This window comes from Acartia tonsa, chromosome 2 (assembly GCF_053477335.1).
Source record: "Acartia tonsa isolate MP-2025a chromosome 2, ASM5347733v1, whole genome shotgun sequence".
Taxonomy (NCBI): domain Eukaryota; kingdom Metazoa; phylum Arthropoda; class Copepoda; order Calanoida; family Acartiidae; genus Acartia; species Acartia tonsa.
The window spans coordinates 51,740,048-51,762,867 of NC_137261.1; the positions used below are offsets into that span (position 1 = coordinate 51,740,048).

Below are 22,820 nucleotides of genomic sequence, written 5' to 3' on the forward strand. Positions count from 1 at the left end.
TAGTTTATTTGTGGTTGGACCTAAGGCTAAGCTTTTATAAATCTTCATTATTGTAACAAAAGATGTTAACAGGAATAAAGTATAACCAACAGTGAAATAAATCTAAAATAATATTTGGGGGGTATATAAAAAGTTTATCTTTACTACGATGCATTGCCCCCCAAAATCAGCTGGAATTACCCAATATTAATTTCGAATTAATTCAGTTATTAGTTACAGCTAAAATGTAACTAGTTTGTCTGCAAATTAACTTACAAAACAATGTTGTACATATCTATTTGCCGATAAAGAAAATAATTTTCATATTCAAAATTGTATACAGTTTTTCTTCAGATGAAATATTTTTTTGTTTCTGGCATCAATGCTTTTTTCTTCTCAATTTTCATTATATTAGAAATCTGTTTTCCTGGAGTTATACAAATAGTTGGCTGTGGCTGTATGAATTCTTGTTTGGATTGATGCACAAGGGTTCCACCTTTTCTTCCTCCCTCACTAAAAAAGTAAAAAAATATGTTAAAATCTCGGCCCAAATTCACTAAAGACGTTGAATTGGTTCCTTTTGCATGCAGCCATAGAAGGTGCAAGGCATTAATACTAATAGTAAAAACTTTAAGACATTGGTCGTGAATTAATGGGTTGGTTGTCTATAAGACGTCCAATTGCGTTATCATGCCCTTCACTAGCAAGATTTGGTCCAGAGAAACAACAATAAGACCTAATTGTGTATCCAGTACTCTAAAAATTATAGAGGTTCGAAGCTTAGATATGATGGACACAAACAAAGAACTATGCTAAGACTAAAGAGCATAGCTCACCTGGGACAAAGACTGTCCTCTGCATCATAGAAAGTATACAAAGAGTGTAGCTAACCTGGGACAAAGACTGCCCTCTGCATCATAGAAACTATACAAAGAGTGTAGCTAACCTGGGACAAAGACTGTCCTCTGCATCATAGAAACTATACAAAGAGTGTACCTAGCTAACCTGGGACAAAGACTGTCCTCTGCATCATAGAAACTATACAAAGAATGTAGCTAACCTGGGACAAAGACTGTCCTCTGCATCATGGAAACTATACAAAGAGTGTAGCTAACCTGGGACAAAGACTGTCCTCTGCATCAAAGAAACTATACAAATAATGTAGCTAACCTGGGACAAAGACTGTCCTCTGCATCATAGAAACTATACAAAGAGTGTAGCTAACCTGAGACAAATACTGTCCTCTATATCATAGAAACTATACAAAGAGTGTAGCTAACCTGGGACAAAGACTGTCCTCTGTATCATAGAAACTATACAAAGAGTGTAGCTAATCTGGGACAAAGACTGTCATCTGCATCATAGAAACTATACAAAGAGTGTAGCTAACCTGGGACAAAGACTGTCCTCTGCATCATAGAAACTATCAGATTCACTGCTGGTCTCTTCACTATCTGTCATCTTCACAATAGATATTCTTTAACAGATTTTTCACCTACAATAGGTTTATGTAAAACAGCTGAATTATATAAATAACAAGAAAGACTTCTTCCAAAAATATCATTGTACAACAACCCTTATCAAAATACCAAGAAAGGGTGAATTAGCGTTTATTTAGTAGAGTAGATGCTCATAAATCAGAAAATTACTTCAACTATATCGCAGAGAAAATAAGGTTTCTCGAGAGAAATTATTTTTACAGAACGACAATGTAATTGTAGAGTGGTTTTAATACAGATCTTAACATGCTCAAGTAATTATAAACTAACAGAATAAAGTCCTCTTTGCTAAGAGTATTTTTTTCACACTCACACTACTTCATATTAAAGTATTTTATCATCAAAAACATATATATCAGCTGTTTTACATAAAACCAAACCTGCGCCGCCTTCTTGCTCTTTATTATTATTTGTATATTTGTTGTAATCATATCCTAATTATCGGCGGTTTCCCTCAAAATGACTAGTCGAGCACAGAAACCCCCCTCATTGTGAAATAAATTGAAAATAGGGATGGTATAAAGGGGGGGGGGGCGGATGTGCCACTTTTTGAAACCAAAAGTAAAACGCGCATGATCTCAGCCCATAAAAGAGTTACAGCTCAAAAATTCTGCACAGCAGTTGCTTTTGTGGTGAACAAAATGGAACTGTGAAGAAACGGTGGCGGAACCGCCGAAAACCTTCATCTCCCGCCGAAAAACCGCCATCTCCCGCCGAATTTTTTTTTTTTCTTATTTTTTTTCCCCTGGTGTTTTTAACTGTTTTTTTTTTTAATTTAAGGTAAGCTCCTTGTGAACAGTAGCTAAACCGCCGAAAATCCGCTGATCTTTTTTTCTTAGATTTTTCTTCTTCATTTTTCCATTCTCAGCCCATAAAAGAGTTACAGCTCAAAAATTCTGCACAGCAGTTGCTTTTGTGGTAAACAAAATGGAACTGTGAAGAAACGGTGGCGGAGCCGCCGAAAACCTTCATCTCCCGCCGAAAAACCGCCATCTCCCGCCGAATTTTTTTTTCTTATTTTTTTTCCCCTGGTGTTTTTAACTGGGTTTTTTTTTCAATTTAAGGTAAGCTCCTTGTGAACAGTAGCTAAACCGCCGAAAATCCACTGATCTTTTTTTCTTAGATTTTTCTTCTTCATTTTTCCATTCGTTTTTTAAACAAATATAATTCCTTTTAGGGTACAGCTCCTAGTAAACAGGGAAAAAAAAACATTTTTTTTATGTAGGAGGGAAAATGAGTTTACACACGGATCTTCAGGTTAAATCTTGCAGATCATTTTTTTCTTTTAATCAGACTTTAAAAATATTGATCTGCTAAGATTTTTCAGATGCAAATGATGGGTTTTTGATAAATGTTTGATGTAAATACCTACACAATGAAGTGTACAATTGAATGCAAGAGGTCCTTTCCAAATCAGGTTGTAATCTTTTATAAAAACAAAACTTTATTCATATTTCTAAGCCCAAGTTTTCATATCAAACATAATGACATTAACCTTTATTTTTATTTATTCCTTTGCTGTATTTAAAAAAAACATTTATTGGTATTTAATTATACTTTCTAGAATCATTTTTCATGTATTTCTTTTAATGGTCATTATTGTTAAGGAGAAGTTGGACTTACACATGGAACGCAGCTTAAGTTGTAACGAGTGTGGTGCTAAATTCTGCTTCAAATCAAGACTACAGCAGCACTATAAGAGAAGTTTATGTAAACCTGAAAAACAGTCGGCAAATCCATCAACAACAACAAATCCAACAGTTTCATCAGAATTTAAATGTGACAAGTGCGAAAAAACATTTTCATATAAATGGAATCTTACCAAACACAAAAAGTTTATCAACTGTACAAAGCCAGGTAAATGCACTAAAATAGTAAAATTATATCCAATGAAACTTGTCTAGTCATTGAGAGAAAGTTTTAATTTTAGACAAGCTATGATAATAAAATAGTTTAGATAATTGAAAGTTAACTTTCATTATTTTAAGTGACTAACAACTCAATTTTTTTATTTATTTGAAATATTTAGAATGCGACAGTGTGGTGTCTTCCCCAGTTTCTGAAATTGCAAATGAAGGTCAGACTGTTCCAGACGTACAGACGTGTTTTATGCAGGTAATGTGTTTAATTTCTATTTCAACATTAACATTCTTTTACTGCAATTAATATTGACTGGATATATTTACTTGTGATTTTTTTATTAAGCATTTCTGAATGAGTATGATTAGAGATAAACACCTTTACATCTATAAATTAATTTATTTATCTCTTAATTAGTGAAAATATTTCAGGAACCAAGCTCTTCAGTGGAAATGGAAAATGCAGATGAAAGTACAACGTTTTTCATGCAGGTATTATGTTTAATTTTATTTCAACATTAACAATTTTTTACATTACATAATATTGACTAAAGACAATAATACATTAACATGTGATATTTTTATTGGGTATTTCTGATTGAGTATGGTATGAAATAAACACCTTTTCCTTTAAAAAACAATTTATTGCCTCCTAATTGTTGAAAATATTTTAGGAACCAAGCTCTTCAAAGGAAAAGAAAAATGCAGATACAATTACAACTTTTCCAGACATGCATACGTTTTTTTTTGCAGGTAACAGGTGTATATTAAATAAACAAACTACTGTATAATTATTTTCAACATCTAAAAAATGAGTTATGACACTTATCTAATGAAAATATTTTAGGGACCAAGCTCCTCGCAGGAAATGGATAATAGTCAATGTAAGGAGTGTGGAGAGGAAACTACAACTAAAATCAAAAAGTTTAGACACAATGACAGGTTGGTTTATCCTTATAATAACAGGATGTGTGTTTGTTCTGTGAGAGTCCATTGTTTTGTGATTTATGCCGGAAAAGTTTGTTCGGTGTATCTTCATTTCCCACCCTTCTATCCTAAAATGTGTGTAAAAAAGTGAGTATAAAGTGGTAAGAATAATGTGTGTACGTATTCACACAAGTTTTATTTCATTAGGACCGCAAAATTTTCATGTGATTGATGTGTGCCTATTCATGTGATTTATGCCGGAAAAGTTTGTTTGGTGTATCTTTATTTCCCATCCTTCTATCCTAAAATGTGTGTAAAAAAGTGAGTGAGTCCATTGTTTTGTGATTTATGCCGAAAAAGTTTTTTGATGTGTGCCATATTCATGTGATTTATGCCGGAAAAGTTTGTTCGGTGTATCTTCATTTCCCACCCTTCTATCCTAAAATGTGTGTAAATAAGTGAGTATAAAGTGGTAAGAATAATGTGTGTACGTATTCACACAAGTTTTATTTCATTAGGACCACAAAAATTTTTTGTGATTGATGTGTGCCATATTCATGTGATTTATGGTGGAAAAGTTTGTTTGATGTATCTTTATTTCCCATCCTTCTATCCTAAAATGTGTGTAAAAAAGTGAGTGAGTCCATTGTTTTGTGATTTATGCCGAAAAAGTTTGTTTGGTGTTTCTTCATTTCCAATTTTCATTTGATTGATGTGTGCCATATTCATGTGATTTAAACTTAACCACATGGAGACCATATGAAACTCGTTGGAAAGTAAATTTAGCTATTGTTTATCTGTCCTAAGGGAGAATTGTAATTGATTTTGGTACTAAAAATTAAGTGTTTACATATTCCCACAAGTTTCATTTCATTAGGACCATAAAATTTTCATTTGATTGCTGTGTGCCATATTCATGTGATTTATGTGCCGGAATAGTTTGGTGTATCTTCATTTCCCATCCTTCTATCCTATGTGTGTGTAAAAAAATGAGTTTAAAGTGGTAAGAATCATGTATGTGTGTATCCTCACAAGTTTAATTTCATTAGGAACGCGAAATTTTCATGTGATTGATGTGTGTCATATTCATGTGATTTATGTGTGTTTAGATTTATTATGAAATGATAACTTCATTAACCACATGGAGACCATTTGAAACTCATTGAAAAGTTAATTTGGCCTTCGTCTATCTGGCCTCAGGGAGAATTGTAATACATTTTGGTACTATTTTAGATTGTTGGCTGAATTTTTATGAATAATCAATAGTTTTATTTGTTTATCTCCTATTCATTGTTGTATTTGTATTAGATTCCTTTCTTAGAGAAGTTTAGATTTTTGCTTTTTACTAATAGAATAAAAATTATACTTCAGGTGCCCATGGAAGCAAGATCATGAAATTCCGCCAAACTATTATAGAAAATTGTATGCACATCCTCATGATAAATATGCAGAACAAATTCTAGAAAAGTTGCCACCAGTCTATAAAATTGATATGTGTGATATTTCAAACATGGCAGTGTCAAATAGCTATCCACTTCTTTTCAAAAAACACCAAAATATGGGAGAAAATCTAAAATATTACAATCAAAATAACATCAAAGTTGTCAACAAATATTTAAAAGGTAGAAAAAATATCATTTTACCTAAATATGTACAAGTCATCCAAATAAACTCTTTTTCCGCCTTTATAGGACCTAAGTACACTAAACCAAGTGACAGAATGCTGAAACGATATAGATTGATGTTACATGAAACCGAAAGCAGTTTTATCATTTCAAAGAAAGAAAAGGATAAAATAGTTGATAATAGAAATGTTAATGATGGAGAAGAAGAAGATATCATAACAGAGCAGGCAACTCAAGATTTATTAACTTTATCTGAACTTGTAAGTGTCGTGAACATGAGCTTAGGTTCTGAAGAAGGGGAAGAAGAAGATACAAGATCAAAGTCTCCACCAGCACGAAGCATTTGTAGTATTAGAAGCAATAGACCTTATTCTGAATTTGATTCCACAAAAACAATGCAACTACACATAAGAAAGTATACAAACCTTTTTTTAAATCCAGAGAAGTTGACTAATAGAGATTTTCAAGCTTTAATTCATGTTACTAAAAACCAATTTTTAAAGTTTACGGCACAGTTGAAAGGCAATATTAAATCCTGTAAAGAAGAGGCGTTAAATATGTATGCAAGATCTTTTTTGTTTCGGCTAAAGCTTGCTAGCTCTTGGACACAAGATGAAATAAGTGTAGTGTTTGGAATACCTGTTTCTACGGGGAGAGATATATTCTGGAATTTGCTGAGAACGTATTATCTCCATGAAGTAAACATCCCAAACTTTTTGCTGAATGATAGCAGTCAAATGATCGAAAAAGTGTTGGGAGATGCTTATAATAATACCGACATTTATTTCAGGTAAAGATTAATTAAAACCACGAATTTTATAAATCAAAATATTTACCCAACCTTTTAGCAGAAGCGTTTATATTGTTATTTCCCAATAAAAAATTCACACTTTTATTCATTTTTTATTTACTTATTTTCAAAAACTAATGTAAAATGGTATTCTTGTGATTTATGCTTCCAATCATTTTTCAAAGCTATACTGTTTTAACATTTTGTGATATCATTTCAATTATTAGGACTCTTACTGATGCCATTGAGGACCCTACTGGTAAAGGTAGAAAAGGAGTAGTCTTGCAGGTGGATTCGACATATGTACCCATAGATGTATTATCTGATCCACAGCTACAGAAAATGTTATATTTCCCACATGCTGGAGGCCATTGTGTTAAAGTAATGGCGTTTTCAACACTACACCCAAAGGTAATTAGTTTTGTTTACAACAATGACATTAAAAAGTACGTAGTAAGAATGGGTTTTATATTCTATTTGTGATAAATGGGTAGAACTGTGTGTGTGTGTGATAATCAAGATATTAAGAAACTGCACTAAGATATTACAATTACGAAAAGTAGATTGAATACAAAAAAATTATGTATCAGTCCTATATAACAAAATTTTATGTTAGGTTGTTTATCTTCTTCCTTCCTGCACATCTCAAAGTCCTGCCAGTGGAGATACAGTTCTTATAGGACATGCAATAATGTTACAAGAGCTTAGAAAAGATCCTTCCCTGAAAAGAATTCTAGCTGGAAGTTCAAGACATTTCGTGATTGTTATCACTGATGCAGGATTTCAGTTCGTAGGAAAACTTAAATTGGCGCCTCAAATATATAAAGATCTAAAAACCTTGGTAGATGAGGTTGGTGCTGTATTCTTGGGTAAGTTTTACTTTAATCAAACTTGTAGTGGATAGGACACTGGAAAAATTCAAGGGGAGTTGGGGCAGTTATGAATAAAAACCTTCCAAGAACCTTTAAGTAGCTTCACATAATGAACTTTCTTATGTGTGTGTATCTAAAGTTGAACTGTGTAAAAAGATTTTATCACATAAAGAAAGGAGACTTTGCACGAGCAAGAGTAAAGATTCCAGCCATAAATCTAAGCAGTATAATCCTTAATATTTCTTATCATAAATCACATGATTAAACTATTATAACACAATTAACTCTATAGTTTTGCTGTATATATTTTGTTGTTGTAGGTACTAAACCTGATGAATATTTACTGGAAGTTGACAGCGCAACTAATACCATGAGAAAAATACAGTTTGACGAGAAAAGACTAACTGTAGCCCAGAACACTGTCAAATTTGCTAGGATCTTCAGGGCAAAAAATGAAAATCTGCATGCAGCTGTGCAACAAAAATATCAGGAATGTATAAGTAAAACATCTATGTACATTTTAAATTATGGTTATATATTTTTTTTAAAAAATTCGGTTATATAACTCTTTGCCTTTGATCTTAAGCAATAAAGCCATTAGATGCTAGAAACTATCAACTATCATTAAAAAAATGCTTATATATGGTGCATTATTTGCCAAATGTACCACTTTTCTGCACTACCTCTCCGATTTTGTTAATACTCTATATTTTGGTCCGTTGGGTCATTCAAGGATGCTGGATGGCCAAAAAAAAGTTTCAGAGTCCCTGGATGTCTAGATATCTAGCTATCTATGAAGGTAGGTAACAAAATTGTAAAAAACACCCATTTTTTCACAATTTTAAAAATTATTTTTTTCATCAATCTTACATCCAATCTATACATTTTATACACCAAAATGATCGTTTATTCATGTAAAAAGCGCACATAATGCTATTTTGGCCAAAACTCTAATTTTACAGGGTGTCCAACAAAAAGTGTATTTTGGATATCTAGCGTAATACCCAAAATACCTGTCCGAAAAAAATCATTTTTTTTGGCTTAAATCCTGTGTTTTATCTGTGTGCATATGTGGTATATAACGGTTCGGACCACCCGGGACTATAAGGTTGTCAAATTTCACTTTGGGACACCCTGTAAATGTGATTTTTGCGTCTGTAGAGCTAAAACTTAGTCCAAATTGGCTATTTTTTTCAAATTACTCTAATATGTGTCTTAGTATGTTTGGCCATAGTGTTTTCTGACCAGATCAATAATTTCATATTTTTTGGACACCCTGTATTTTCAAAAAAAGAGAAAAAAAATTTTTGTTTTTTTTTAAATTTTTTTTCTATTTTTAAGTTACTTAAAACTGTCATATAGATACAGATTTTGACTAATAACAATAATATTTGCCTATTTTACATTTTTTTACACTTTTGGGACACCCTGTGCATGTTTTTGAAAAATGATGGTTTTTGCCCATTTTTGGGGGGAAGGAGTCGTTTTAGGGCCATAGACTATTTCTTCATTTTTGTAAAACTTTTCAAGACACATCATTTGTTATTTATGCAAAAACCGCAAAAACCGACCCGTTTTGCCGTTATTCACCGCCAAAGGCAGAATTTTTTACGTTTTTTGCCGTTCCCGAGGTTCTAATGGGCATTTGTGGTAAGAAGACGTTGATTTATCAAGATAACCGTGAAATACTTTTATTTAAGCATTTTAATTTACTAAATTTCATGTGAAGTAAATTTTTTTGTAAATCCAACCGATTTTTGTCAAAAGGAATTTCAAATGCACATGATTTATGTTTCTTTTATCACTTATGTTATAGCAATTATTTATGTTATATTCACTTAATTTTCTTGTTTTAACAATTGAAATCCATCTTGACGAAAAACGGTTAGCTGCACAAAAAATTTTACTTAATATGAAATTTAGTAAATTAAATTACCTAAATAAAAGTATTTAAGAGGGATCTTGATAAATCAACGTTTTCTTACCACAAATGCCCATTACAACCTCCGGAACGGCAAAAACGTAAAAAATTTCGCATTTGGCGGTGAATAACGGCAAAACGGTTCGGTTTTTGCGGTTTTTGCATAAATAACAAATGATGTGTCTTGAAAAGTTCTACAAAAATGAAGAAATAGTCTATGGCCCTAAAACGACTCCTTCCCCCCAAAAATGGGCAAAAACCATCATTTTTCAAAAACATGCACAGGGTGTCCCAAAAGTGTAAAAAAATGTAAAATAGGCAAATATTATTGTTATTAGTCAAAATCTGTATCTATATGACAGTTTTAAGTAACTTAAAAATAGAAAAAAAAATTAAAAAAAAACAAAAATTTTTTTTCTCTTTTTTTAAAAATACAGGGTGTCCAAAAAATATGAAATTATTGATCTGGTCAGAAAACACTATGGCCAAACATACTAAGACACATATTAGAGTAATTTGAAAAAAATAGCCAATTTGGACCAAGTTTTAGCTCTACAGACGCAAAAATCACATTTACAGGGTGTCCCAAAGTGAAATTTGACAACCTTATAGTCCCGGGTGGTCCGAACCGTTATATACCACATATGCACACAGATAACACACAGGATTTAAGCCAAAAAAAATGATTTTTTTCGGACAGGTATTTTGGGTATTACACTAGATATCCAAAATACACTTTTTGTTGGACACCCTGTAAAATTAGAGTTTTGGCCAAAATAGCATTATGTGCGCTTTTTACATGAATAAACGATCATTTTGGTGTATAAAATGTATAGATTTAATGTAAGATTGATGAAAAAATTAATTTTTAAAATTGTGAAAAAATGGGTGTTTTTTACATTTTTGTTACCTACCTTCATAGATAGCTAGATATCTAGACATCCAGGGACTCTGAAACTTTTTTTTGACCATCCAGCATCCTTGAATGACCCAACGGACCAAAATATAGAGTATTAACAAAATCGGAGAGGTAGTGCAGAAAAGTGGTACATTTGGCAAATAATGCACCATATTACAATTAATCAGATTTTAAAGTCTAAGATGCCACTCTCTGTGTTAGAACCCCTTTTCAAAGATGGATTAAAAGTCAGTAGACTCACTGGTATTGTAACATCTGTGTTCTCAATGAATAATGTTGAGCATCCAGGGAAATAGATATTTAAACTACTAAGGACTAGGTATTTTCTTGTTATTTATGTAAGCTCAAATTTCTCACAAATAGTAAACATTAAGACCAGTAACATATAGTTGCAGATTATCTGCTTTTGTAAAGTAAATTATTGATTCGAATTTTTGCCTATAAAATGTAGAGTCTAAAGACCTAAGGTACTAATGTAAAATATCCAACAATTACAAACGTTTTATATCTATTAAACAAATAGGATTTGGTGTAAAATTTTTGAGAGAGGATCAGAAAGAAGAAAAAGCACGGCAAATCCTACAAAATTTTAATAGTGAGAACTGGCTCATTCATGTAAATGTTACTAAATTGCCTGGGTGGAAACAGGTTGATAGCTACAAGACTCTGCGCTCGAAATATCTCTTTCCACAACTCAATGAAGAAAATTTTTCCCAAATATATGAATTGACCAGTTCCATTCATGCCCTCAAAAAAGGATTGAAAGTAGCAGGAAATATGAGGCGGCAAGAGGTTGATAAAATGGAACCAGATGAAATAAAAACGTTTGAGGAATATAAAGATCTCTTGAAAAGAATGAACCAGGACATGAAAGTTTATGCGTTGGAACTAGAAACTGCTCCAAAGGGTTATTCTGAAAAAGAAAATGAAGGTTTGCTTCCCCCTTGGCCTGGAAAAGGAGTTGCTTTCCAGATAAAATGTCCTCCAAGCAACAAAAGTGATACGCAGCCCTCTAATAACAGGAACCCCGTGATTTTCTTATTAGAAAATGAAGAACATAATCCTCTAAACTGTTCAGATGTTTTTAAACGTGTAGGCAACATGTACTGTTACAAGTATGTTATTTCATTTTTTTATGGGATTTGACTAAATAAAAAATCTTTCATTTGTAATATATGTGGATAATATTTTGCTCTGAGACTTGTCTTTAAAAAACAAAAAAAAACTTTTATGCTTTTTAGTATAATTATGAATGACCATATGTGAGCTTTTTTATCGGCTGCTAATTAAGACTGATGTCTGATTTTTTTCCCGTCTCTCTGTTAGTCATAAATAAATATTTAAATAAATTATATTTTGATGTATTTCAGATGCCCTAATATCTCTGGATCAATAAGTGCCTGTTGTCACGTTGGATTACTTCTATTGGTTGGATCATGTCCATGGTATCTGACGAAAAATACAAATAAACCTGTACAAATTGTGACAATCAAAAACAAATTCTTGTCAATATTACACCCAGATGAAGCTGTTCAAACTTCTTCAAATAAAAGAGTGCATCAGTTATATAATTGTAAAGAACGAACATCAGAAAATAAGCGTAAGAATTGTCACTTTTTTAATCCTAGTCAACTTCTCAGTCAATTTGATAGATCTTCTTTCTATTCAAAGTCAGATTCATCATCAAATACAGGAACTATCTATTCAATGTCAGATACATCATCAAATACAGAAACTATCTATTCAATGTCAGATACATCATCAAATACAACTGATAATGAAACAAACAATGATTCTATAGAGGAGACTTCTGTATTCAGTAATAAGAACAATTATTCAATTTCATCACAATCAGTTTCAATGTCAGCTAATAAAATAAGTTCTTCAGAAGCAACCGTCACATATATTTCACAGGAATCGTTGTCACAACCTGAAACTAAGGATAATCAAAGAATTGAAACTCCAACTGTCGAAACTCAAGAGTCAGGGAGGCACCAAACACTACCTGTGGAATCTGAGGTTCCTGTAAGCAACATAACTGATGCAGACACAATATCTGTTACCTCAAGTCAAACCTCATATTATGGCCGAAGTGGTGTTGACACATCCAAAAATAAATTCAAGAAAAAAGTTCTAGATATACCTCCCAAGTCTAGAATTTTAGGTAAGTGATAGTGATAATATTATACCAAAACTTACAATTTGTTTTGTTTCCCCATATTTATTTGCATAATAGTTTTATTTTATGATAATGGTTATATTTGTCTAGATGAACAGTTTGGTTTCAACTCACTTCAGGTTGGCCTGGAAAATAACCTATATCTCTGCTGGCTAAATTCCTGTTTGTTTCTCCTTCATCGAATTGATTTTAAGATGGCCCTGAATCAGGAATTGGTAGCCTTTCATGACCATGCTCTTTTCTCTTTGAGGTAAATCTATGCTAGGAACATGCTTTTTTTTATTATTTATCCGATTATTATGTTCAAAGTTTATTTTTATATAAGAACATTTTTTGTCAAGGGAAGAATCCAAAGATGCGGTTTCTTTGTATTTTCACATATTCGGATGATGGGTTATTTTAGGTTAGGTTTGGTCAAGTTAGGGTTAATGAGTGCTCCCGCAGGGTTAGAGCCCCTGCAGTGACTTAAGATAGGAGAAAAAAGCTGCTGTGAAAATACAAAGATTCTTCCATTTTTTTTACTGTGAAATCATAAAATTGATACCACCCTAGGTACGAATTTTTTTCCTGACTTTATTTACTATTCTATCAAAAAAAATTTAAACTTCTGATCATAACATAGCACATGTTTTTTTCTTACATGTTTTCTCATATTTCTTCTTACCCTTTCTGGGTGCTCGAACCATTTTAGGTACTTTTTTTAATCCTTGGGGCCGGGGCAATCCTTAACCATTACTTAACCTAACCTTACCTAAAAATAAAAACACATAAAATGCATAAAAAGAAAACATAATGTGGTATAATTGAATAGGTTAAAAAATTGTTTTTCTTTTAAGGAAAATTCTATTTGCTATGCCAAGTAAGTCCTGCTTCTCAGGAGAAAGTTTTCTGAATTTGTGGAACAAGACTGCCCACATAAAATTCAATAAGAACAGGCAGAATGATCCAAGTGAATTCATTACAGCTCTTCTCTTTCGATATAAAATGTATTTGAGGTAGTTATTTTTTTAAACAATAAAATAATCAATACACCCTCAAAAATATCTTTTTTATGATTCATGAAATACAATTCTAGTATTGTATCTCATTGTAAAACAATTGAAATAAAAAACAAAAGATTTTTTCTATTAAGTGTAATTGAATGTCAAAAATAAATTTTTTTTTCTTGATTTAGTAATGGAGCAGTTACCAGTTATCCCGCTACAGTCAATTGTGAGTGTGGGGCAACTCATGTTGTGTAAGTTGATATGTTTGATTTACACTTAAATATTTTACATTTATTACCTCTAATGTAAGATCCATTTTTTTAGTAGTATAGCTTCTCTTTAATTCCAAATGTCCGTCTGGCCGTCCGTCAGTCATGGAAAGGGAGAAACGTGATTTTCTGGGCTCCTATTCAAGATAGATAGCTGAAATTATTAGTGTAGATTCCTATTACATATGCCCATCTAATCTATACATTATTTTGTCTATCTGTCTGCTAATTGGGGTGCTAGATTCATAATTTTTGAGCTTAGCTACTTATGGATCTTGTCATCCTTGTTATTATTTGTTATCTGTTTTAGAGATGTGCATGATGGCAACCCATGTAATATGATAACCATCATAGACGTTTCTGGTGAAGATGATGGTAGCATTATTGATCTAGATGAGAAGATGGAAATGTTCTTGAGGTTAATTTTGTTTATTTTAGTTTTATGTCTAAAAAACAGGGTATGAATTCTTTGGTAGTAAGTTGAAATATTTTTCGGATTCAGAATACCAACTTTCAACCTTATTTTAGGAAACTAGTTGGTGTACGATGTCTAACCTGTCAGCGGATAAAAAAGGACTGCTTAATTTCAAAACAGGAAGGAAAAATCAAATTCATTCAAATATACCGGATCAAAGGTAATGAGAAAATCAACGCAAAAATTAATTTTTCTAATAATGTAATTGCATGTATTTTGCACATTAACAGGAAATATTTTATTGCACATTGCAAACACAACTTCTTTAAACTTAAAAGTACTTTCAAAGTATTAATAATGAGAAATGTTAAATATAAACTACATATTATTTGTCCTGCTTAATTTTTTTGGTTATAACTTGAATTCTTTTTAGTTCATATAAAATATTTCCTGTTTAGTGATTCAATTGAATCTGGGCACTATGTCACCGCATCAAAATTAGATAGTAATAATCAATGGTATCTTAATGATGATAGTAATCAAATCAAACCCGTAAGCATTGAATACATACAGAAAAATGTTGTTTTTCTTGCTGAAGGTTGATGTTTAAATAGTATTGTAGATTTAGCACTAATTGTTTTTTTAGAGGGGTGTATATTCTGCAAAATAATATGAATAAGATTAAGAGTTCTGTAATTAGTTTTCCATTTTTAGGGGAAAAAATTAATCTTGTGCAGAATATATATACACCCCTGGACTTATTTTTCTGACAGTTAAAGTTTCATCTTCTTATAGACATATCAGTCTTGTAGTTTAGTTTCAATGGTGAAGATTGGTTTTACTCACATACATTATTTTTGTGATATTTTGTGTTTATTTTATTATTTTGTATTTGTGTTGTTGCTTTAGAAATACTAACACCGGATTTTCCTGCTTGTAACTTAAATCGGGTATAGTCTCTTTCATGCCAACGCCTCTTAAGGGGGGGTTTGTCATATTTTCATAGCAGCTTTTGATAGGTTAATTTAAGTTAGGTTAGGTGATTGCCCCGCAGGGGATAAAAATAGTGGAAAAGCTACTGTGAAAATACGAGGAATTGCCCCTTAAGAACTTTTGCCACGAAAGTGACTATACTCCTTAAAGGGCGAATATAGGTTTGATATAATATGAGCTTATTTCAAAGGTGCCATTATATAGATTATAAATAACTTAAAGATATTGACATATCTAATTGTATAAGTCTGTTTATAGCTTAAAACCTTTCTAACTCAAGATAATATTATGTAATAAGTGTGGTTCCCTAAGAACTTAATTACCCTAGCATCACACAAGGCTTCGTAGCAAGGTTGAATTAAAAAGCTTTCGTTAAAGGATAGTCGTAATAACGTGGAAACCAATTAATCAGGGGTAAATATACCCATCTTCTACCTTAATACAAATTATATAAAGTAAAATATTTAAAAGTTTAAAAAACCACCAAATAATGTAAAAAGTAAAAAAAAAATAATTGATAAAATTTTCTTGGAGGAAGAATGATTTCAAATCCCTGTTTTTTTAAGGTTCGTGTGTGTGTGTGTTAAAATTGCGTACATTAGGGTTTTTATATTTTCCAGAATTAACCAATGATCTTTGTACAGAAAATAAACTTTAAGACGTATTATCTACCCTCGTCAAAACTATTGGTGCACTTCTACGCAAATTATTTCTACGCTTTTTAAAAATTGAATTAAAGAGTATATAATCTAAATTAATAAACATTTAAATTATCATTTAAGATGCGTGCCATTGTAATAGTCAATCAAACTTAAGCAAAATAGTCAAAAAAAAGTCTTTTAAAGGGCTAAAATAAACCGTTTGTCGTCAATCTCATTTATCATATGTTCAGTTGAAACAGAAAATTGCAAAATCTACTTAAGGATTTTTTTGAATTTTTAAATTTGGCATAGATATTCTAAAAGTATGAAATGGCACCTTTTATATAAGCTCATATCATATGGAACCTATATTCGCCCTTTAATTCTTGCTTAAAACATTTCGCCACTTAAATCCCAGAAATTTGAATAAATTGATCATGAATTTAAAAAAATAAAAAGTGGGGTTATTTTTTTGGGGGTTATATTCTTTTCTTAAACTTTACTTATATCTAAACAAAAAATATATATGCAGAGTGACCACTCAAAATTTACAAATATATAGTACATTTATAGTACATAAAAATTTTCATATAGTACCATATAGTACACAAAATTTAAACTAATATAGTACCATATAGTACCAAAATTTTTTAACTAATTATGTAGTAATACCATATAGTACCAAATATTAAAAAATAGTACCTAAATATCTTATTAAATAAAGTAGTAAGGGTTTTATGTCTGAAGCTTAAGATCTCATTAACTACTGAACAATTGGGTTAGCAATTTTAGGTAAGCTTCACTGAGGTCGTATGTACAAAGACTGAAGATTAAGAATTTGGTAACTGCTGAACTGAATGGGCACTACTCTCCAGGGAATATACATACTGGTCATATAGTGGTTTTAAGCAATTTTTGTGGGGTTGGTAAATCCTAACCCCCTCAAAAAAAAAGAAAATGATATCCCCCACTAAATTTTTTCTTGTAAGTAAAAAGTAATTGCTTAACCAATTGGGCTCTACTCTTCCGAGAATATTTGTACTGTTCATGTGGTGGCTTTAAGCACAGTGTGGGGCGAAGCCACGGGGAAAAAAAACAAATAAAGGGGATAGGAAATCCCCCTTAACAACCCCCCCCCCCAAAAAAAAAGAAACTTCACCCAAAAAATGGGATATTCCTAGTAATTTTAAACAAAAATAGTTTTCCTTAAAAACTGGGGAACTTTTTTTAATGAAATAATAAGGTTTTTGTGAAATGATGAGGGAGCATTAAACAATTTTTAACTTTAGATGGCCCACCTTTAATTAAAAATTTGTAAATAATAAAAGTGCAATATCTATTTATAAACAGTCTGATAAAAGTGTAAACTAATTCTCCAAAGTGGGTTATTTACTGTCCAACACAACCAAAAAGGATATTATTATCTTAAATAACCTCTGAGATTCAACCCTTTGTAGACAGTGAGTGTTAATAGGACGTTTTTGGTTGATCAGTGTAGTAAAAAGTGCTTAGAAAATGTTAAGATTTGATAATCAGATGAGAAATTTTTATGTCCACACTCCCTTTAAAGATGTCGCACATAAAGGTATTAATTAAAATTTACAGTGAGGATCTAAACCTTTACATTTCACCGACTCAGAATTACCAATTTTTTTTTATAATTCAATGGGCGTGCTGTTCCAACCAGTTCCTTTCATGATATAATGACTATTGATACTCAAAAAGTGTTCTGGTTGCTTTTGTTCAGCAATATGTCAGTTTTGATTTTCATAAAAAAGGGAAGGGTTCCCTCTGGAGAAGAAAATTTTTTCTTCTTTCAAAGTATGGCTTTATTTACCTTCCTGAAGAGTAGATTAAGAATCAAAAAATGGATTATAAAAATATTGACCCTTGAAAAGTTATCCTTAAATAACTCAAAATCTGCTGATTTTGCTAAAACATCCAAAATTGTCAGTCTTTTGAGGATAGCCCTTTCTATGATGAAAATCTTTAAAAATCGTTTTCTTAAATTCTTTAATATACTCTTCGGATCTACTGCAGTTCACGGTAAAATATTGCTGGTAAGCAATATTTCCAAAAATCTATAAATTTAAAGGCTGCTAGCTGCAAAACGGCTGAACGTACAGATCATGCCCGCACACTGTTTTAAGCGGCATAAGAAGGCCTACAAATAATCTGGAATAGCCATAAATCAATAATGCAACATTTATTTGGAAGTTGACATATTGCTGAAAAAAGCTACCAGAAAACTTGTTATGGTGTCAAGTGTCATTATATCATAAAAGAAATGGGTTAAAATAGTGCGCCAATTTTTTTTGCATTTTGAGTCGGTCTACTATACATACACCTCCAAGGTCCTACCCTAACCCAGCAGGGCATTCTTTACTTAACCTAACTTGGTCATCTAGCAATATACAGGAAAAGCACTAATTAAAAATCTAGCCTATGTATTTAGCCGCTTCAGCAATCATAAAAATAAGAAGAACAAAAAGAGTTTTATATCTTATAAGAAATAATAAAAATGATCGAAGCAAAAAAATATATGATCAAGGTGATTTTAAGAGTCATTGCATATTTCAAAGCTTATAATTTTACTTTACATACCCAAATTACTACTCTCTATATTAGTATGTATTAGAGCTGAAAGTACATTGTAATATTACAAACAATATTATAATACTTTGGTTGGTAATAAGTTTTAAAATAATATTAAAAAAATTTCATATAGTACCAAAATTTTAACTCATATAGTACATATAGTACCTAGTTTGTCATATAGTACCATATAGTACAAAATTTTGACTATATAGTACATAAAGTACATATAGTACACAGTGGTCACCCTGTATATGGTTTCTCTCCTGTATGATTTTTCATATGTTTATTCTTACTGCTTAAGTCTGAGAATGATTTACTACATACCTCACATGAATTAAGGCTTCTCACCTGTATGTGTCCTAATATGTTTACTTTGTTGAGCTTAAGTATTATTAAGAAAATAAACAATTCAAAATTAAATATTGTTTTTCTTTGATTTTTACGTTATTCTGTTGTAAACAAATATATATTATTTATGTTAGAAAACTGCTTTGTCTTAAAGTGCATGGTAATCTTTGGTTTTGCATGTTAAAAAATCTTTTTTTCCCTAGATTTTATACCAATGTGCTTTGATGTGTGCCTGTTCAGAAGATGAAGTTATCTTACATGGTAATGGTGTATAACAAAAGCTAAATTAGATGAACTTAAGTTTTAACATTGGTTGCATGTTTTTATCGGGATGTTGGTAAACTCAGATGGGGCATTATCACAACAATATTTAAACGAAATGGGCAGTGCTATTCAAATAAGAATAGGCATTTTCCTCATATGTCAACTTATATTACCATTTCGAGAGAAAGATTGGTCACACAAATCACAAGATCTTTAAAAGATATGAACAGTGTTTCCCCTTTTCAATCTTGTTTAAAAACATAAAATAGAACAGTGAACTTATGTGCCAATGAGTGTCCTAAAGTCACAGTTAATCACATACTTTTCATAATGGCTTTTGTTCCTCATACGTCTACCCAAATTACCATTTTGAGATAATGATTTGTCACACAAATCACAAGAGTTTAAAAGATATGAACAGTGTTTCCCCTTTTCTCGAATTTTATCTTGTTCAAAAACATATAAAACAGAACAGTGAACTTATGTTCCAATGAGTGTCCTAGAGTCACAGTTATTCACATAATTTTCATAATTGCCTTCGTTCCTCATACGTCTAACCAAATTACGATTTTGAGATAATCATCCATCACACAAATCACAAGAGCTTCATAAAATTAAAAATTATTCTCCATAAGGTATATTTGCTTTATATAAAATTCATGGATGTTTTGTATATACTTAAATATCCAGAGAAACTTGACCTAATGGGTAAGCCCCGTTCAATTTGATAAAATTCTAGTGATTTTTGTGATTAATTATTTTGTTGAAATTGTAATATAGTTTAACATATGAAAAAGTACCCATTATTTTTTTTTGTGTCAATGATTGGGCCATAAAGTCACAGTTATTATTCACATAATTTACATCATAAAAATGCCGCTGTTCCCCATACGTCTACCCGAATTACCATGTCCAAAAAATCAATAATCACACAAATCACAAGAGTTTTATAAAATCATATCTAACAGTGTAATTAAAAACTCGCCCTAATGGGAAAGCCACTTTTTTTATATCTTCCCTTATTTTCAAACAATCAAAATAAGGGGGGAGGATTCAGTGGTTGTAAAGTAAGAAACATTATCAAAAATATTTAGATGCTAATAACTGCCAAGGTTGATATAGAAAGAAGTACTGCATTTCCAACAGCTTTATAACCTTAAAAGATATAATTTGATCCTTTCTATAGAATATTTTTTATTAGCTATGTAAAATAATTCTATCTGACTTTCGAAATTCTATGGTTTAGATGGGTCATTTTTATGTTAATATGCATTTGATTAAACATTAAAAAAAAAGTATGAATATACAGAGTGTGTTAAAAAAAAATGTGTTTTCAAATTTGGGAAATAACTAGGAAAAAAATAATATATATCCATATTTTCAGGCATGAGGATGAGGCAGCAATTCCAGGAGCATACGTGGATTGAAAAATTAAATAAAATAATGTATACACCAATCCCTCAAATCATAAAGGGAAGAAAATATTTTTATAATAAATATTTTTAATGGATTAAACGTCACCATTCCAATTAAATAATGTGGATACTGTAGACCTCAAGGATTATATTTAAATTCTTAAAAAATCAACTGAGAATGTGAAAATCTATTAAAGTAAGGTACAAAAATCAGACAGACAAACTAACATTAAGAAACAGTTAACTATTAATGGATTGCTATGCTTTTTCTGAATTTTTATGGTAACATCATGCATCTTTTAAAATATATAGGATGATTCTAACATACTCTCCATCAAACATACTTTGCTTTATACAGTATGCCTATAGTCTGAATTATCGAAAGAAATGATATTTCATGTAAGTTTGATTTAACTTAAAAAATAGTATTGAACAATGTGTAACTATAGACAATTTTTTTTCTTCTATCAAAACCAGAAATGTTTAACTTTTTTTCCGAAAATATAATAAGTAATGTCGAACTAAAATGACGTAACATAGAAGGCCGAATTTAAAGAAAATTGAATTTTCGGTTGTAAAGGGGAAATAATATAATTAATGTAAGCTTGACTTTAGCACTGTGTATAGTGGCATTTGATAGCTCAAAAAAAACGGTATCGGCGATACACGGCGATAGCGGCAGTTCCACCGCCATTTCTTCAAAGTTCCAAACTAGAAAAATTGGTGTGAATCCAATGAAAAAAACCCCAGGACTGTAACTTTATTATTAACCGAGATCATGCGAGGTCGGTTTTGGTTTCAAAAAGTGGCACATCCGCCCCCCCCCCTTTTCATGTGAATGTTTTTACTTTATATCAGGTTAGGTTTGGTTATCTCGAATACAGCGTAGCCTAGCAAGGTACATGTAGGTTCCGCAGAAAAGGTGTTCTCGAAGGGGTTAGGAAAACAGAAAAAAACTGAACATCTTAATTTCTTTTTCCCGTATTCATTCGAATCCGGTGGATAGGAACCGGTTCTCATCCATACGAAAAAACTATGTCTAGCATTGTATTATAAACCGCTTTCTATGAATATAAAAATGTACAATCACCTCGGGGCTAAAAAAACTGGTTTTAATCTTATAATTGTACATTCTATATCCACGGAAAGCGGTTTATAATACAAGGCACTTTGAGGGAAAGCACCTAATTTTCTAATACTACATTCTAGCTTATTCCACACAACTCACTGCTTACATTCTTGCCAAATTTATGGCCATCTGAAATTCATTAAAGTTAATTGTTAAATAAAAGTTAAATTGATATTAAAAGTTAAATACAACAATTTTAATCTAGAGTTCAACAACAAAATTAAGAAACACAGATCAAGTTGCATATATATGATAAATTAGTTATCGTCCTAACATTTTTAAATTTACTGTTTTATTAATATTGAATTCGATGCTTTAAAGAAGAAATTTTGAATTTGGATTAACGTACTTTTTAGGTTAAGGCAAGTTATGCCTAGTAAAATAGATACTATACCTAAAAGATAACAACATATTAGATTAGATCATATTCTTCTTAAACAAAAGGCGAATCCCAATCAGTACACACCATTCTTAATATGAAATAAGACAATTCAAAGTAAAATAAAACCAAAGAGAACCTACTAAACATGAAAATCCAAGGAAATCCAATTGAAAATCCTTAAAAAAAAACACCTTTATTATTTTTTTATCATAAAAGCAAAATTGTTCAAAACTACAAAAAAAGAATATTTGTCCTTTTTTTAATGATAGCGTGTTAAATTTTTTTGAATTAGCATAAGTGTAGGATTAAAAATAAGCCACATTAAGGTCCTCTTTGGTTTTATTCAACTTTGCCTTGATTCATTTCAATCAGGTGTGATTAATATTCCAGAGTAATTAAATATTATTGAAAAACGATCACAGACAAATAAAGATAAAATTAATCCAGAGCCATATCTTCAGGTTCATCGTCCTTCTTCTTGGCATCACCTGCTGGTTTCTTGTCCTTCTGCAATGCCTACAAAATTTCATATTAATTAAGAATGGCAAAATTTATTGAAATATATTCTGTGATACGAAGAATTAAGGTTTTTTAGTAGTCCATTAATATCTCCCTCCTCCACTATATGCGTAATGCGCAGTCGTTAGTCCAAATAATGAATTCTGTGTTTTTTTCTGTCAGTTAAGATATGACTTTTCCATGGGACTTTTTATCTAAGTTTCTTCGCACTTGTTTATTTGTAAGACTACCACTTGAACTTGCATGATTACATCCTATTCATCCTTTTATGTAAAGTAGTAAAGTTTTTTT

The 22,820-nt window shown here is 31.3% G+C and overlaps 3 protein-coding genes and 1 long non-coding RNA gene across 7 annotated transcripts in view; 2 read left to right on the plus strand and 2 right to left on the minus strand.

The window, feature by feature from the left end:
* Positions 1-403: 403 nt before the first annotated feature.
* LOC145312120 (uncharacterized) lies at positions 404-21,760 on the minus strand. The gene is made up of 4 exons (XR_013876905.1): positions 21,684-21,760; positions 1,859-1,912; positions 1,370-1,474; positions 404-492 (listed from the first exon to the last, which is right to left on the minus strand). It is a non-coding gene; the product is annotated as an uncharacterized LOC145312120 (long non-coding RNA).
* Positions 1,998-6,983, plus strand: LOC145312102 (uncharacterized). Of its 3 annotated transcripts, XM_080151242.1 has the most exons (6): positions 1,998-2,895; positions 3,086-3,335; positions 3,508-3,593; positions 3,770-3,829; positions 4,012-4,279; positions 5,636-6,052. In XM_080151242.1, the coding sequence occupies exons 1-5, from the start codon at positions 2,830-2,832 to the stop codon at positions 4,126-4,128; spliced, it is 579 nt and encodes a 192-aa protein (XP_080007368.1). In that variant the 5' UTR covers positions 1,998-2,829; the 3' UTR covers positions 4,129-4,279; positions 5,636-6,052. The 3 variants fall into 3 exon arrangements, with proteins under 3 accessions (XP_080007368.1, XP_080007367.1, XP_080007365.1); XM_080151241.1 differs by having other exon boundaries at positions 1,998-3,335; XM_080151239.1 differs by lacking the exons at positions 1,998-2,895; positions 3,086-3,335; positions 3,508-3,593; positions 3,770-3,829 and having other exon boundaries at positions 4,189-4,279; positions 5,636-6,983.
* Positions 10,560-21,331, plus strand: LOC145312103 (uncharacterized). Its single transcript, XM_080151243.1, has 8 exons — positions 10,560-11,506; positions 11,762-12,555; positions 12,661-12,820; positions 13,407-13,565; positions 13,745-13,807; positions 14,136-14,243; positions 14,354-14,460; positions 20,469-21,331. The coding sequence occupies exons 1-8, from the start codon at positions 11,169-11,171 to the stop codon at positions 20,588-20,590; spliced, it is 1,851 nt and encodes a 616-aa protein (XP_080007369.1). The 5' UTR covers positions 10,560-11,168; the 3' UTR covers positions 20,591-21,331.
* Rpn13 (regulatory particle non-ATPase 13) overlaps positions 21,757-22,820 on the minus strand; it is a 136,956-nt gene continuing 135,892 nt past the window's right edge. The window contains exons 12-13 of one of the 2 annotated variants that reach the window (XR_013876904.1): positions 22,364-22,526; positions 21,757-22,098 (exon numbers count right to left, since the gene is read on the minus strand). Coding sequence is in view for 1 of the 2 variants with exons in the window: in XM_080151262.1 (XP_080007388.1) it covers positions 22,449-22,526 (78 nt within the window). In the remaining variant the exon portion in view is untranslated. Of the gene's footprint in view, positions 22,527-22,820 lie in introns of both variants that reach the window. The other variant, XM_080151262.1, reaches the window with a different exon arrangement.